The sequence below is a fragment of the Citrus sinensis genome, chromosome 4 (genome assembly GCF_022201045.2).
Source record: "Citrus sinensis cultivar Valencia sweet orange chromosome 4, DVS_A1.0, whole genome shotgun sequence".
Lineage (NCBI taxonomy): Eukaryota > Viridiplantae > Streptophyta > Magnoliopsida > Sapindales > Rutaceae > Citrus > Citrus sinensis.
The window spans coordinates 16289609-16303974 of record NC_068559.1 but is presented as its reverse complement, the minus strand read 5'-3'; the positions used below and the strand labels follow the sequence as shown (position 1 = coordinate 16303974).

The window sequence follows — 14366 nt, the reverse complement described above, 5'->3', positions numbered from 1 at the left end:
ACCAAATTAGTAATGGCGGGTTGGTGCCCTTGTAACATTTTGGGTATCAATTTGTGTCTTTTTTTCAAGCTATACTCAGTAGACTTTTAATTTAGATTACCGATACACACACACACACACACACACACTTGATATTCTAATATATTTTACAGATCTTAATAATTAAGAAATATATCCGTTGGACAGTGATTTGAGCAATGCCGTCTCTTCTCCTATAAGTAATTCCTCACTTTTTAGAAAGAAAGATCCCACAAAATAAAATATTTATGGAATATATATTAACATATATTCTGTAATTTTAGGAAAAAAAAAATACATCTTCCTTAGGCTTTTTTGTTGCTATGACTAAATTAGTAAACGGATATATTCTGATTTAAAAACAAGTTATTACCTTAATTTCTCATCTTTTTCCAAATAAATTGCCATTCTATTGATTTAATCTCCACGTAAGACCTGCAAACATGAAATATTATGATCACAATCTTTTTCGCTTTGCTAGCAGTGAGTGTAATTTGCAAATGACAACACATAGGTGATCGGCCCCCGGATATTGGGCCTCTGGGTCTCAGTAAATCGGGTCGAATTAAGGCGACAAGGCCCAAACTTCCCTCCCTTAAAAAAGTTCAAAAAGAATCTGCATACAATTTTACAAAAAAAACTGGAGGGAAAACGAATAGACAAATAAAGTCAAATCAGTCAACGGAGAGAGAGAGTCTCACTCACCGCCAAAAAAAATGCCCAGAAGACGCCTCAGACTCCACAGCTCTTCCGATTCAGAAGAAGAAGCGCCAAATCATCAGCAAAGTAGTCGCCAACAATCTACTGTCACTGACCCGCCTGTCAATTTATCAACTCCTAACCCTAACCCTAACTCTAACCCGAATACTGATCCCTTTACAATCCCTCTCGACGACGACGACGACGACTACTACTTCACGCCGCCGTCACCGGACCGAACCACCGGTTCTCCGATTTCAGACTCTCTATTGAGACTCGGGTTAAGCCTCAAGAGAGAGTGGTTGGATTCTTGTGTTCAGGGTCTTGAGAGTTCTGTTTCGGGATTCTCACAACTCGATGTGTCGGCAAAAGCTAAGCTTTGTTTTCAGCAGTTCTTGTTCTCTGATATGAACTACTCCGGCGCCGGCTTGCTTCCGCGAAATGTGCAGTCTATGCATTTGGTCGATCTCAAGGGACCCTTTGTTTTGCAGGTGCATTAACGCTGTATAAAAAGATTAAAAAAACTTGGACTTTGGATTAAATTAATTACTGATTTTTTTAATTCAATTTTTTAAAAAATTTTTATCGCTCTTTTCAGGTTGACGAGGTAATTAATATCAGCTGTCCTCTAAGAGGCAGGTATCAGGATGCGGCCCCTGGGATCAAAAGGTGCCTCAAGTTGTCCATGACAGATGGTGTTCAACGCGTGTTTGGCATGGAATACAGGCCAATCAAAGATCTCAAAGTTTTGGCTCCTTCAGGATTTAAGGTTCTCTTTTTTTTTCCAGTCCATCAGTGGATTGCGTAACCTAGTGCCATCTTGGAAAATAGTGAATTTTAGTTTTGTGCATGTAATATCTAGTTCCAAGATTTATGCCTTTCGTGGGTTTAGAGCACTTTCAAAGGTTTGATGATGGTGTTTATATTCTATTGAAATTCTACACTAGAAGGCTGGTTCACAATTGTGGACTAGGCTTATGAGTTAGTGATGGGTAATGTTGAACTCGTTTAATATATTCAATTTTGAATGCTTTTTTAATTGATTTAAGGTTTTGAATTGTTAAATGAAGAGTAGCGTCTCTGTGACATGGATTATGTACAAAACGGTAGTTGAAATGCCTGCATATTAATGCTTCAATACAAAGAAATTAACGTTAAAGGAATGAAATGTTTTTAATAGACAAGGTGCAGTAACGTGTTATCTCGTTAACTTATGGTGTGGTCAATGTGATTTTTTTTTGGCATAAAATATGTGATTTATTTTTGCATAGGCAAATGGTTTGTAAATGCTTAGAGAGTATCATCAATCCAGTTAACTGTCAACTGTAACTTCTTATTTGTGGAATTTTTTTCGCTGTTGAACTATCTGAGTTTGCCACGTGGCAGCTTTACTGTATTTTGACCACACTATTTCATCTGAGTTTGCCATGTGGCAGCTTTATTGTATTCTGGCCACACAATTTCATCATGCCAACTGATATAACAGGAAGTCTATATTCTCTCTTTTGTGCTCAATAGATGTTATTCCTCTCTGGATTTCAGGTTGTCATCTGTAATGTACATATACGGCATGGACTGTTCATGTTGGTTCCTGAAGCTATTGAAGTTCTAGGAGGAATGGTGCAGGAACTGGATGCTGCAAGGCAGCGTCTCATTAATGAAATAAACAAGCCGCCCCGAGGAAAAAGGTAATTATGGAGTTGTAAGGATGCACTGATCCTGTTGAAGACTTACTCCATGGTGCTATCCATTTTGTAAACCTAATGATACTGAAAAACAAAAATCTTTCTCCCCTCATTTATTGCTTTTGGTAAACAATTTGATTGCACTGTTTTTTCTGCTCTGAAAATCTTCAGCTGGCCATCTTATTGATTGAATATGATAGTAGTTGGAAAAAAGTTTCTGGTGTCAGATTCTCTACTTCCAGAGCTTTGTATATATACAAATTCTATCTGTGTTAAGTTCTTTCATGTGATTTCAAATTTATGCTTGATTTCAAAGTTTTTATGTCGTAGTTTTTTGTTGCCATCAGGTTTGGTTAGATCAAAACCATTGTTAAGTTAACTACGTACTTTTAATTCATCTTGGGAGTATGCTCTATGATTCTTTTGGTCATTGGCAGTTTATTTCTATGAAGTGATTTTGATTCAAGACTCTCTAAGTGCCATTTCAAACACAACTGTCTGACTTCTTTCATGTGGGTACTAAGTTGATAACAGTTTTCTTCATTCTTATGCAGGACAAGGACAGGAGTGGTTCCTTCTTTAGCAACTAGAGCTACTCTTGCTGCGTGGCCATCAAATGGTGTTCGTGTTACTGAGCGCGGCAGTAATTTACCATCACAAAATGCAACTCCTATCCAGGAAAATGAGCAAGGTCGATACTCTATTTATTTTTAACCTGCCATTCATTACATTTGACTTTTGTCAAATACAAACAAATTTGTTCTTGTGCAGCGGTTACCATAATTTCCTAGACATATCATCTTGAGTGAGATTATTAGGAATGATAAAACCTTTTTTACTTGTAGCCTTTTGGGAATTTTCTTTGCGATATTCCATAATTTGATCCCTTTCTTTTCATTTTTATTTCTTCTTTCATTTATCATGGGTAGGGTCCCTTCTGTGAAATAGGATGCTAGTAATGTTTATGGTTGTTCGGTTGAGAAATTGATGTGTAATTTTTTTATTTTTGAAAAATTGGAACATCTTTTATGTGATTGTCATGCTAAAGGTTATAATTTAGTGCATTATCTTTCTATGATGGCCTTTCTTGTTTCATTAGTTAGTAAAACAGGAATTGATATACACTGGATATTGTCAACATATTCCGGTAGACAATTGGAAGGCCTATGATGATATTATCATGGAAGGTTTCTCATAAATCCATCTTTTTATTTTGTTCATGTCCTTAGGTGCTAATTCGGTTGCATCTGGCATTAACACTCAAAGACCTACAGTTGGTCCCATCAATGAGGAGCATGCTGTTCCTAATTCATCATCTAATGTTTTCATGGATTATGAGGATATGCATCATGATACCATTCCAATTGGAAGAGATAATACCATGCCTAGTTCAAACAATAATGTTGCATTGGATATTGAGGATACTGTCATGGTTAATGAGGTTGAGGATAACATCATGGTTAATGAGGTTGAGGATACCATCATGGTTGATGAGGTTGAACATCCACTCATTTTATCTAGAGACCGTGAAATCCCTTTCACTTACTTGGCAAGTTTGTCAGCTAAGTGGGCTGCCACTAATGGGAAAGCCCATTCTGTTCAGGGGAAAATTAAGGTATGTATAACTTGTTCATTTTCTCTTGAGTAAATTTTTATCTATTTTAATGGATCATCTTTTAGCATTGAACTTCTGTTTAGTTCCTCACAACCCAATTAAATGCAATTGATTGAAGTAACCCCAATAATTCTGGTTCATCACATCTTTGGTGGTAAAATGAAACTGTGAATGAATATAATTTACTCTCAGGCATAAATAGTCTTGTAATTTGGTCTAATCCTGTATTTGGAAGAAAATATGAAACTTAACTGGTATGATATCCATCTTTTCTATTTTATATACACTAATGAAATGTGAATTAAATTTTGTAGTGCTTTCTGACTGGTGTTAAGCGATTCCAATATAAAGGGAGGGAAACGTATGAGCTTTTGGTTTATGTTGATGATGGCAGCCTCATCTCTGAGATACTTATTGATCACAATGTAAGTTGGATTTTATCTTGTTAATGCTATTATTGTGTTTAAAATTGAGATCTTGATTAGGTTTTTATGTTTTCAGGTTGTACAGAAAGGAATAGGTCATTCTCCCCAGGAAGTAACTGCCGCTCTTTCCTCTTCGGATCTGAAGAAAGTTATTGATATGAAGGAGATTTTTAGGCAGTTCCAGTTATTCTTAGTGGATTTTGAGGTAAGAGCTCCAAGTATACAATATTTATGATCTTGTGTTTGTCTGAATTTTCCCTTAAATGCTGCAACATTCTTTCCTCCATCAGATTTCATCACCTAGAAATGTTTTGTTGCAGGGCACAATGCTTATAGAGATGAGCGACAAATCTCCTCATCCAATTGCTCTTGAGATTACCCAGGGCTGTCCTTCATCAGATGCGTGGTTACTTTTGAGAAGACTCAATTCCTCTCCTTCTGTTAATGCTCAGACTCCGCCACGCCGCCCCATGGATCCCCATCCTCCAATGGATCCCATTGAGATATCCCCTTGATTACCCCACAAATTGAGCACTCTGTCCAGAAATGAAGGTTGAATGACCATGAAAATTGCTTTTACTGAAAATCTGCACCTGTCCAGGTTATATGTGGATTCCTCTTAATGTCATTATTCAAATTCATATACCATAAGTGCACGCTGCAGACAAGTGGGGGACATGGAGATTCACGCTGATGAATAGATTTGCAGATGTGTGTGTGATAACTTGGCCATTGTTTTAGGTTTGCCTCCAAAACCGATAATGTTCAATTTAAACCATTGGTGGCATCGGGATTCCTTCTTTGTGTTAAACCATTGGAGCACCAGGATTCTCCCTCTCGGTCTTTGGCCCTGCAACCTCACCTTAACTGATGATATTTGGAATGTTATTTGATTGAGTACATTGCCTGTGGCATGAAGAATTTCATCGAATGCTCCGTCATATGTAGAGAGAGATTATGTTTGAAGGGGATAATGGATAAACAAATACTCCAAAGAGGAGTGCAGCCCGGTGGACAAAGATGGAAACTGCTGAAGCTATGAAGTGTCCACATCTATTAACGTGGTATTCCTTCTCGTGGTATTTCTCCTTTTTCCCGACCTTAATTGTTTTTCTCTTTTTGCCCGACCTTAATTGGCAATAGTTTTTGGAATGCTCAATTGTGTATCATAAATGCACTTTGCTTAATCGTGTGTAATACATGCTACTGTTTTGAAATTGAGCTTGTTCTCTTCTAGAAGAATAAATTAGTACGAACATAATTAACTGAAAGTCTGACAGTACGACATAATTAACGTCCGATACTGAGTTTAGAGATATTTGCATCAAACTTCAGTGAAGTGCAGCATCCCAAAGTTGTTTATAACATTGCATTACATAAACCCAGAGACGTTTTCCTTTCACGAGGGACAATTACATGTTTCTGACTTGCCTAATACTAATAACGCTTATACTTTTGATAATCTACATGGGTCTTGAGCTCATCGAATGGGACTGTACCTGGCGTCAGAAATTCCTTGATTTCATTTGCTGCATCCAATATCTTCTTGCTTAATGTGTCTCTCTGGGAAGTCCCAGGACCGGTCATCAATAGCACTCGGTTGCACCACTCAATGATCTCAGGCCAAAGCATCTTCCAGTAGTAGGTCACCCCGACCCAAGATGGCTGTGTCAAGTATCTATCTCCGCGGCAAGCACTGTTCACAATAGCCTTGGCACATTCTTCGGTTGGTTGTACTGGCAGTAGACTTATTTGAACCTTACAGCATTATAGTCTTAAGTTTGTAAGTGGAAGAATAGAATAGAAAAAATGGATGGAAATCGTGCATATATGTGAAGGGTAGGCTTACATCTCTGATTTCTTGATCTACTTCCAATTTGCCATTCTTGTTTAGGAACTTCCCTCCTGTAATTTCTGATTCGATCAACCCAGGAGTCACAATTGTTATTCCTATGTCTCCTCCAAATTCGATCCTCAATGTCTCGTATAAGGCAATTTTTGCAGCTTTACTTGCCTGAAGTCATATTAAATCAGAATTATTTAAAGTTCATAGTAAGTGACAGACTGTAGGGGATCCGAATGCTGAAGAAACTTCTTACATTATAGAAGCTCATTCTTGGCGGAGGTAACCATCCAGCAGCTGAGGCAACTACAATGATCTTTCCTTTTGTCTGCTTTAGGTACGGAATTGCGAAATAGGTGCCATATGCTGAGCCCCAGAAGTTGATGTCCTGAAAAATGATAACAGAGGAAGTTTGTGGACACATTGTCAAACGTTATATTCTTCATAAACAAAAAAAGAAAAGAGAAAAAAAGAGGCTTTACTATTACCATAGCCGGCGCAGGTTTCGTAATATCAGTGTAATCTTCAAACAAGCACATTGGAACAACACCGGCATTGGTCACTAGGTGATCCACTGTTAGCATAGAAGTAGATTAACACATATATGTTCTGAGAAGCCACGACAATGGATGAATCATGCTCATGTGCAGGGCCAAAACTCCGCACAATTCATTTTATAAAAGGTGAACTCACACCTTTACATCGATGTAAAAGTGCTTTCCTCAGGGCGAGTTCGCACATTATACTCACCCCTTTACATCGACGTAAAGTAAAGGGGCGTGTGAGTGCAGACTTCTGCACCTGAGCATTTTCAGACAATGGATTATATAAATAGAGTGACCAAAGTCTACTTACATCTACCGAAATGCTCCATCGTTACATCAACAAAATGCTTACAGTCATCGACTTTGGAAACATCTGCAGGGATGGCAAGAGCAAAAGGAGAGCCCATCAGCTCGGCTTGGTCGGCGACTTCTCGGAGCTGACGCTCTCTTCTTGCAACTAAGACTAAACGAGCTCTTCTTCTAGCATACTCATAAGCAAGATGCTTTCAAAACACCACCACCACCACAACAAACATGAACTCAGTAACAGAAGAAAAATTTAATAACACAAGTTAAATTAAACAAGCTGTTAAATTAGAAATATTGTGAAAAACCTTTCCGATGCCTGAGGATGCTCCAGTTATGAGAACTACTTTGCCAGCAACATCTTCAGCATTTATGGTTCTTATAACGAAATGAAGAAACTTGAACAATAGGTACAGAGGCAGGAAAGAAGGCAGTATTGCAATGGTTAAAACAGGAGCTACGATGTTCAAGAACTCATTGACCAGATCCATGGCTTCTCTGCGGATGAGGGGGGGGGGGGGGGGGGGTGCTTTTGAATGTTAACGGTTTATTGAACTTTGCGGATCAATTTACCAATAATTAAATGTGTAGGCATAGCTAGCTAGGTTAGGATGCTACGTCGGTGCTTTGCATGTACAGGAAACAACACGTAGCAGTTATGTGTTTGATTTTATCCCAACTTTCATTTACATGACAAAACAAAAAAAACAAAGCTGGGCAGCCTGACAAACCGTTATGTGTACCTGGCCTGCATGTTAAATAATTATACATGTGTGAAGCTTGGTGATGGATCAAACTCAGCAGAATGAAACGCCAGCGTTTTGAACGAGATGGTGCATTTAAAAGGTCACGAGATAAGCACATGCTTCACCTATGAATTATTAACATCAAAACGACATCGCTTGCAGCTATTTTGAATTTTTGATCATTACTTAAGTAATGCACGTGACGAACATGTGAGCAGCCTTAAGTCAAGTTCGGTAACGGTAAGGCCATTATCTACGTGTCGTCAAGCTCTACGATTTGGGTTTGCTAGTTCGTTACTGATGGGAGTTATAAAGCTGGCTAACGAAGTAGGTTGGGATCATCACGGCGAACCAAAAAGAGAGAGAGTGTTCTAACTTGTTCTATATAATCTCATGTATTAGCTTTGTAAAGATTCTTCATTGATTGTCAATAAAATTTCAATACAAAGTTTCTCCCGTGGATGTAGGTTGTAATATTCTTGGTAACAACTGAATCACGTAAAATCTCTCTTTGTTTCTTGTGATAACTTAATTAAGGTTAATTCTCTTCAATTCTTGTGTCTTTATTCTGATTAATTGTTCAAAGATTGAATCTTTCCGGATTAGACAGTGAGGTTTTGCAACTTGTAAACTGTTCATGACTCAAGCGGTGATTGATCTTGTCAAGTTTATAAGCAAGTCAAATTACTACACGTAATTCGAGAAACGCTTCAGCTCTGAAATGTATCTCAATTTTTTTTTTTCATTTTAGTAAGGCTTTCAAGTGCTGTAATTCATAATTATAAAATAAAAATTAATAATATAAAATAAAAATAATTTATAAATAATAATTAAATTTTTTATTATAAAATAGTTAATCAAATTAATTTATCTTCTAAATTACAGTAATTAATATTTATCAATTACTTTAATACTATAATTTAAAAACTGTAATTGTCTAATGACAGGGCGATCCTTTTAATAATCTCTGGATGATACTTTTAATAATATTGAAGTTAGGCATCAATTTGAGATTTTCCAGAGACTAAGTTTCTCTCCAATGTAATATTATTAACAAAGAAAATTTTGGAACTAACTTTAATAGATTATTGCACTATATTATAAATATATACATCTATATTGTAAGGTATAAATGTATTTATTACATTATCTGTTTGAGGGAAAAATAGGAAAGGTAATAGAGCGCCACGTGTCAACCAATGGAATGATTCCGGCACAATCTGAGGTACCCCGCACAATCCGAGGTGCCCGGCGTGATTTGAGGTACCCCGCATAATTAGAGGTACCCCACACAAATAGAGGTACCTCGTACAATTAGAGGTACTCCACGTAACTCGAGGTACCCGGCAGAATAGATGTAAGAGAATCCTCCGAAAATATCCGCCATGAGAAACGTCTCTGCCTCCTAAAAGATATTTTTCGATTTTGTCAGAATTAAGAATAAAAAACGACGTGCTAAAAGGAGGGACAGTCGCCTGCCACCTTTGCCAAAAGTGAAGGACACTGTCCCAAGGACAGTGGTCTCCAGCTGCCTACTCGACAGCTAGTGCAGAGGTACCCTGGACCACTCTCCAACGCCGCCACGTTTCCAGAAGATGAGATACGCTGTGAACATGCAGATAACAGCCTAAAAATTATAAAGCGGTAAAAGGACGTTAGCCAAAAAGGGTACGCCACGTGGCAGTTGAGGTACTCCATGTATAAAGGCGCCTATGTTTCATTCTCCATGATGCTCTCATTCACCTAAAAACACTCACACTTCAAAAAAGAGGTTTTCTTCAACCTTAAACTCTAATTTACAGAGGGCTAGCCAGCTCTCTTTACCATAAAAGCTTGAATTTGCTAACTTGAGCGTCGGAGTGTGAACGCCGGGGTACCCCGGCTTCACCTCTAACCTCTATTTCACTGTTTTGTAGGCGTGAAGCTCATTTGGAAGGACATCTCTCTTAGTTCTGAACTATCTCCATTGTTACCACTCCCTCTACCCTTTTTTGCCTCCCCCGAACTTCAGATACACCGCACCGTACACAATATACTAGTGAGGTACCCCATCTCCTCCAAAAAATATAAATTCATTGTTTAAGATAGATTTTGGATTTTCTTACCCCAAAATCAGTTGAAAACATTATATCTCGATAATGACTTGTTAAAACATAATGATTTTTTTTTATTTTTTTTTATTTCTAGCGTGTTAAACAATCGGACTTTACCGAAATAAAAGAGTCACTTATTATTAACGTTAAAGATTGTATAGGTAATTGATTTGAATATCTTGGGACGATTTAATAATTAGCTGACGCAAATGATGGTTCATGCTCGTAGATGTCAGAAAGAACTTCTTATAAACTCTCAACAGCAAACTTTTATAGATTTTACAAGAGAGATCTTCAGAAAAGGTATGAAATAAGCACCTGAATTCTCAGCAAAAATCAGCATTCTTTAGTATATTACAAAACAATTTTAAGAGAGTATCATATACATAAATTTATCAATTTTTTTTCCCTAGTATCAACAATCAACATGTTCAGGTGTCTTGTGTGCCTATTTCTCTTTTAAGAGAATAGCATATGCAAAAAAAACCAGAGAAGCAATTACCAAAAAAGGCCTTAAAATTTTCCAAAATGAACAAAATACAAGGGCAGTAGTAGTACTTCTTCTCACTTTCATGTACAATAAATTTAAATTAGTTCTCCAAAAGGATAAAACCTAAATACTCTCTTAAAACACAAAGTTCCTAAACATGCAAAACAAGCAAGTCCTACTTCGTTATTTCTAGGGCAAACTGCCAGTACCCGGATGCTATTCTGTCTTGATATCAGCTGACTGATCTGAGCTTGGGTACAAAACATTCTGAGCTCCAGTGTAGTCCGAGACTTTCTGGCTCGGCGCTTCGTAGGAAGGCTCCTCAGGCCTACCCATATAAAAAACTCGGTACCAAAATTCGAGTAGCTCAGGACACAGCACCTTCATCCAGTATGTAGTCCTGAACCACGATGGCACGACCAGGTATGTATCTCCGCGGCATACACTGTTCACTATCGCCTTTGCACATGACCACGCTGATTGAACTGGGATAGTGCTCACTTGCGCCTGCTCCAACAATCAGAACATTAAATTTCAAAATGATCAAAGAAACATGGGTTTGTTTTTATGAGCAGATTTCATCAAAGTGGAGGAGCTAGCTTACATCTCTTAAGTTTTCATCTATCTGAATTCTGCCTTCCCCCGTTAAGAATTTTCCTTGGGTTAATTCCGACTCTATGAACCCAGGCGTAACAATTGTTACACCAACGTCGGAACCAAGTTCGACCCTTAATGTTTCGAAAAAGAGTACCAACGCCGCTTTGCTTGCCTAAGGATGCAATTGGGATATCAGAAACTAACTCTATCTAAATGTAGATAAAAACACCTTAGTTTCAGAAATAGGCACACAGACTCCTTTTACCGATATTCATTTGACTGAATAAGAGAGTAACTTTTTTTTAATTTGTGATTTACGGAAGTAATTGCTTACATTGTAAAAGCTCATTCTTGGTGCAGTTAGCCATGAAGCAGAGGATGATAAAACCGCGATCTTGCCTTTGGTGTATCTAAGATGTGGAACCGCAAATCGAGTGGTATAAACTGATCCCCAGAAATTTATGTCCTTAGTAGAGAACAAACACATGGTAATGAAAAATATTAGTTCCATACACATGTCAAGAATTTGGATCCTTTCTTGCTATTAGCTTAAACTAAAACAGAGCAAACCAATACGTTTCGCACTGTCATAATAGATAGCATCCGATTTCGTGATACAAAGAATAACATTAAAAAAAAAATACCATTATTTGCTTAAAATCGGTGATATTAACAGTATCTTCGAACGGGGCAACTGAAGAAATCCCAGCATTATTCACAAGATGATCCACTGCCCAGTAAAGTATAAACCAAGATCATGAGATCAACATTAGACACTGCAAGGTAATAAAAAGAGAGCAATCAAACGGTAAATTTTGATCTTACTTACATCTGCCAAAGTGATTCATAGTTTCTTCAACAAGGCTCCTACAGTCATCAACTTTTGAAACGTCAGCACGAATCGTGATAACATCAGGAGAGCCGATTTCACGCGCTGTATCGGCAACTTCTTCAAGACTCTTTTCCCTGCGGGCGCATAGAGCTAGGCAGGCTCCTCTTCTAGCATACTCATACGCCAAGTGCTACAAAATTGAATCACCAAAAAGAAAATCACCCGTTGAGTTATTAAAACATGGGGAGTGTGGACTAGACTGGCTAATTAAACTAATTAAATGATTACCTCTCCGATGCCGGAGGAAGCACCGGTGATGATGACGACCTTTCCGGAAACATCTTCACTGAATATGGAGTTAAAGACGGAGAGTAAGAACTTGTAACATAGAAATGGTGGTAAGAAGAGGCAAAGGGAGAATAAGGTGAAGGGGGGTGCCACAAGATTAAGGAACTTGTTAATCAAATCCATGGCTGACTAGTTGTTATTATTGTAGATAAATTGAATGAATAATTCTCACTTAAAAAATGAAAATTTTTATAGGCACTGGAGAAAGGGAAAAAAGACTATTGAAGAAGGTGGAGGCGGCGGCGGTGGCACTATTGCATGTCAAAGATATGACACGTTGTTACAGACAAAACTGCATGAAGTTCACATTTGTCTGTCTCGTAACACATCTACTGATCATCACGTAATTTCGTCGCTTATAGAATATGGATAGGTGATAACTACATCCATTTTTGAGTTATGTACTAGCCAGTGCGTTGTTGTAAATTGTAGAACAAAAATGGCAAGTTTATAATTATATCTTTTTAATTATTTATAGTGATAATTAGGTGTCAATTGTGTTGTGCACTGTTGTGACATTGCACGAAAATTTATTGGAATAAGATTATTTACACTCTAAAAAATATTTTGGACGCACTAGTATTATAGACACATATTCATTATTTTTTTTTTTAATACGACACACATTCATTAGATTAGAAGTATAAACTATAACTTGGTACACTCAATAAAATCTCAAATGTACCCTCAATAAATCTTTTTCTCTCACTCTTTTTTCCTGCCCTTCTTGCACACCATAACATCAATAACTGGAAAGCTCTCCATGGAAGATTTTAAAAATCTTTCACGTAATAATGGTCGTTAAGTACGTTTAGTGACGGTTTCTAAAATATAGGTTATTGTTTTACATTTTTGCAGTAGTGCACAATATAAAAAATTCTGTATCATGCCGATAACTTACTTTTTCTCTCACTTATGTCACCCATTGTTTGCCTGCCCTTTTTTGTTTCTTACTTTTTCTTTTTGGGGTTTATTACCTACTATATTAATTAAAAAAAATTATTCTTATAAAATTTGTCATCTTCAATATGCTATAATCTTAAAGGAGTCCTTAATTTCAGTTTAATTTCATAAATTTCTCATGTCAGTTCCTGAAAATTATAAGACTGGAAAAGTATTGAGGAAATAAAATCACTCATTCCTTTTGAGAGAACTCTCAAAAAATAAATTTAGAATTATACCCACTTAATTTCACCTTCTTTCAAGCAAATACACATGAATTTCATTTGAAATGTTTTTGGACAATATATCTCATTTAGAAATTTCATAAGAAAATCTATCTCATATATCTTTTATGTTAGTTTAGGTTTAATTTACTAAAAGATAATATTTAAGGTTTTAAAAATTTTTAGTGGGTGTGTTAGAAGGGTGTCAAAAGTCATATCATTTTATTTATTATATTGAAAAGTTCTTAATAGTAAATTACTTTGACGATATTTTAATAATAAAATTTTTAATTAAAATTTAAATATTCAAAATATTTTTTAGAGATAAAATAGTCTAACCCTTTGTCAAAATTAGCTGACAGATCGGATAATTGTTTTGCTAAAATTTGGATACAGTAACAATCATAGTTTTAACAGATTTGGGCTAATTTCATTTTCTAGTCTAATCTTCAGTCGCCCACTGTGTCTAGCTATTTATATGCCCGTTTTATAGAATAATCCTCTTTAGATAGAAAATCCTCATTTAATTGTCACTAATAAGTTTATAGAATTCTCTTCAAACGAGAAAATCCTCATTTTATTATTACTACTAATTATTTTTATTTAACGCACATTATTTTTCTAGTCTAATCCTCAGTCATCCCATTACGCCTAGCTAATTCTTCATTTATAATTATTATTAATTATTTTTATTTAACACAACATAGTAATAAGATTGAACTTAAGTTTTAAGAAGACTACTTCTTACCACTAGAGCAAAATTGTTGCCTCATCTTCATTTTATTATTTAAGAAGAATATATATATATATATATATATATATATATATATATATATATATATATATATATATATATATATCTTGGTAAATTTACCAAAGAGGAAAAGGATTTATTTGATATTATGGATGACTGGTTACGAAGGGACCGATTCGTTTTTGTAGGTTGGTCTGGCCTATT

General features: G+C 36.4%; 3 protein-coding genes across 4 annotated transcripts; 1 reads left to right on the top strand and 2 right to left on the bottom strand.

Annotated features, from left to right (window-relative positions):
- Nucleotides 1–539: 539 nt before the first annotated feature.
- Nucleotides 540–5703, top strand: LOC102624575 (recQ-mediated genome instability protein 1). The gene is made up of 8 exons (XM_006493173.3): nucleotides 540–1208; nucleotides 1316–1486; nucleotides 2260–2405; nucleotides 2957–3093; nucleotides 3632–4017; nucleotides 4332–4442; nucleotides 4519–4647; nucleotides 4763–5703. The coding sequence occupies exons 1-8, from the start codon at nucleotides 735–737 to the stop codon at nucleotides 4955–4957; spliced, it is 1749 nt and encodes a 582-aa protein (XP_006493236.1). The 5' UTR covers nucleotides 540–734; the 3' UTR covers nucleotides 4958–5703.
- A 126-nt stretch (nucleotides 5704–5829) lies between these two features.
- LOC102624285 (11-beta-hydroxysteroid dehydrogenase A-like) lies at nucleotides 5830–7680 on the bottom strand. Its single transcript, XM_006493172.4, has 6 exons — nucleotides 7445–7680; nucleotides 7141–7333; nucleotides 6774–6859; nucleotides 6542–6673; nucleotides 6292–6456; nucleotides 5830–6200 (listed from the first exon to the last, which is right to left on the bottom strand). The coding sequence occupies exons 1-6, from the start codon at nucleotides 7625–7627 to the stop codon at nucleotides 5880–5882; spliced, it is 1080 nt and encodes a 359-aa protein (XP_006493235.1). The 5' UTR covers nucleotides 7628–7680; the 3' UTR covers nucleotides 5830–5879.
- A 2793-nt stretch (nucleotides 7681–10473) lies between these two features.
- LOC102624002 (11-beta-hydroxysteroid dehydrogenase A-like) lies at nucleotides 10474–12428 on the bottom strand. Of its 2 annotated transcripts, XM_006493171.4 has the most exons (6): nucleotides 12183–12423; nucleotides 11892–12084; nucleotides 11707–11792; nucleotides 11397–11528; nucleotides 11070–11234; nucleotides 10474–10972 (listed from the first exon to the last, which is right to left on the bottom strand). In XM_006493171.4, exons 1-6 carry the CDS (start codon nucleotides 12363–12365, stop codon nucleotides 10682–10684), a joined length of 1050 nt encoding a protein of 349 aa, XP_006493234.1. In that variant the 5' UTR covers nucleotides 12366–12423; the 3' UTR covers nucleotides 10474–10681. The 2 variants fall into 2 exon arrangements, with proteins under 2 accessions (XP_006493234.1, XP_024949194.1); XM_025093426.2 differs by lacking the exon at nucleotides 11070–11234 and having other exon boundaries at nucleotides 12183–12428.
- Nucleotides 12429–14366: the final 1938 nt, after the last annotated feature.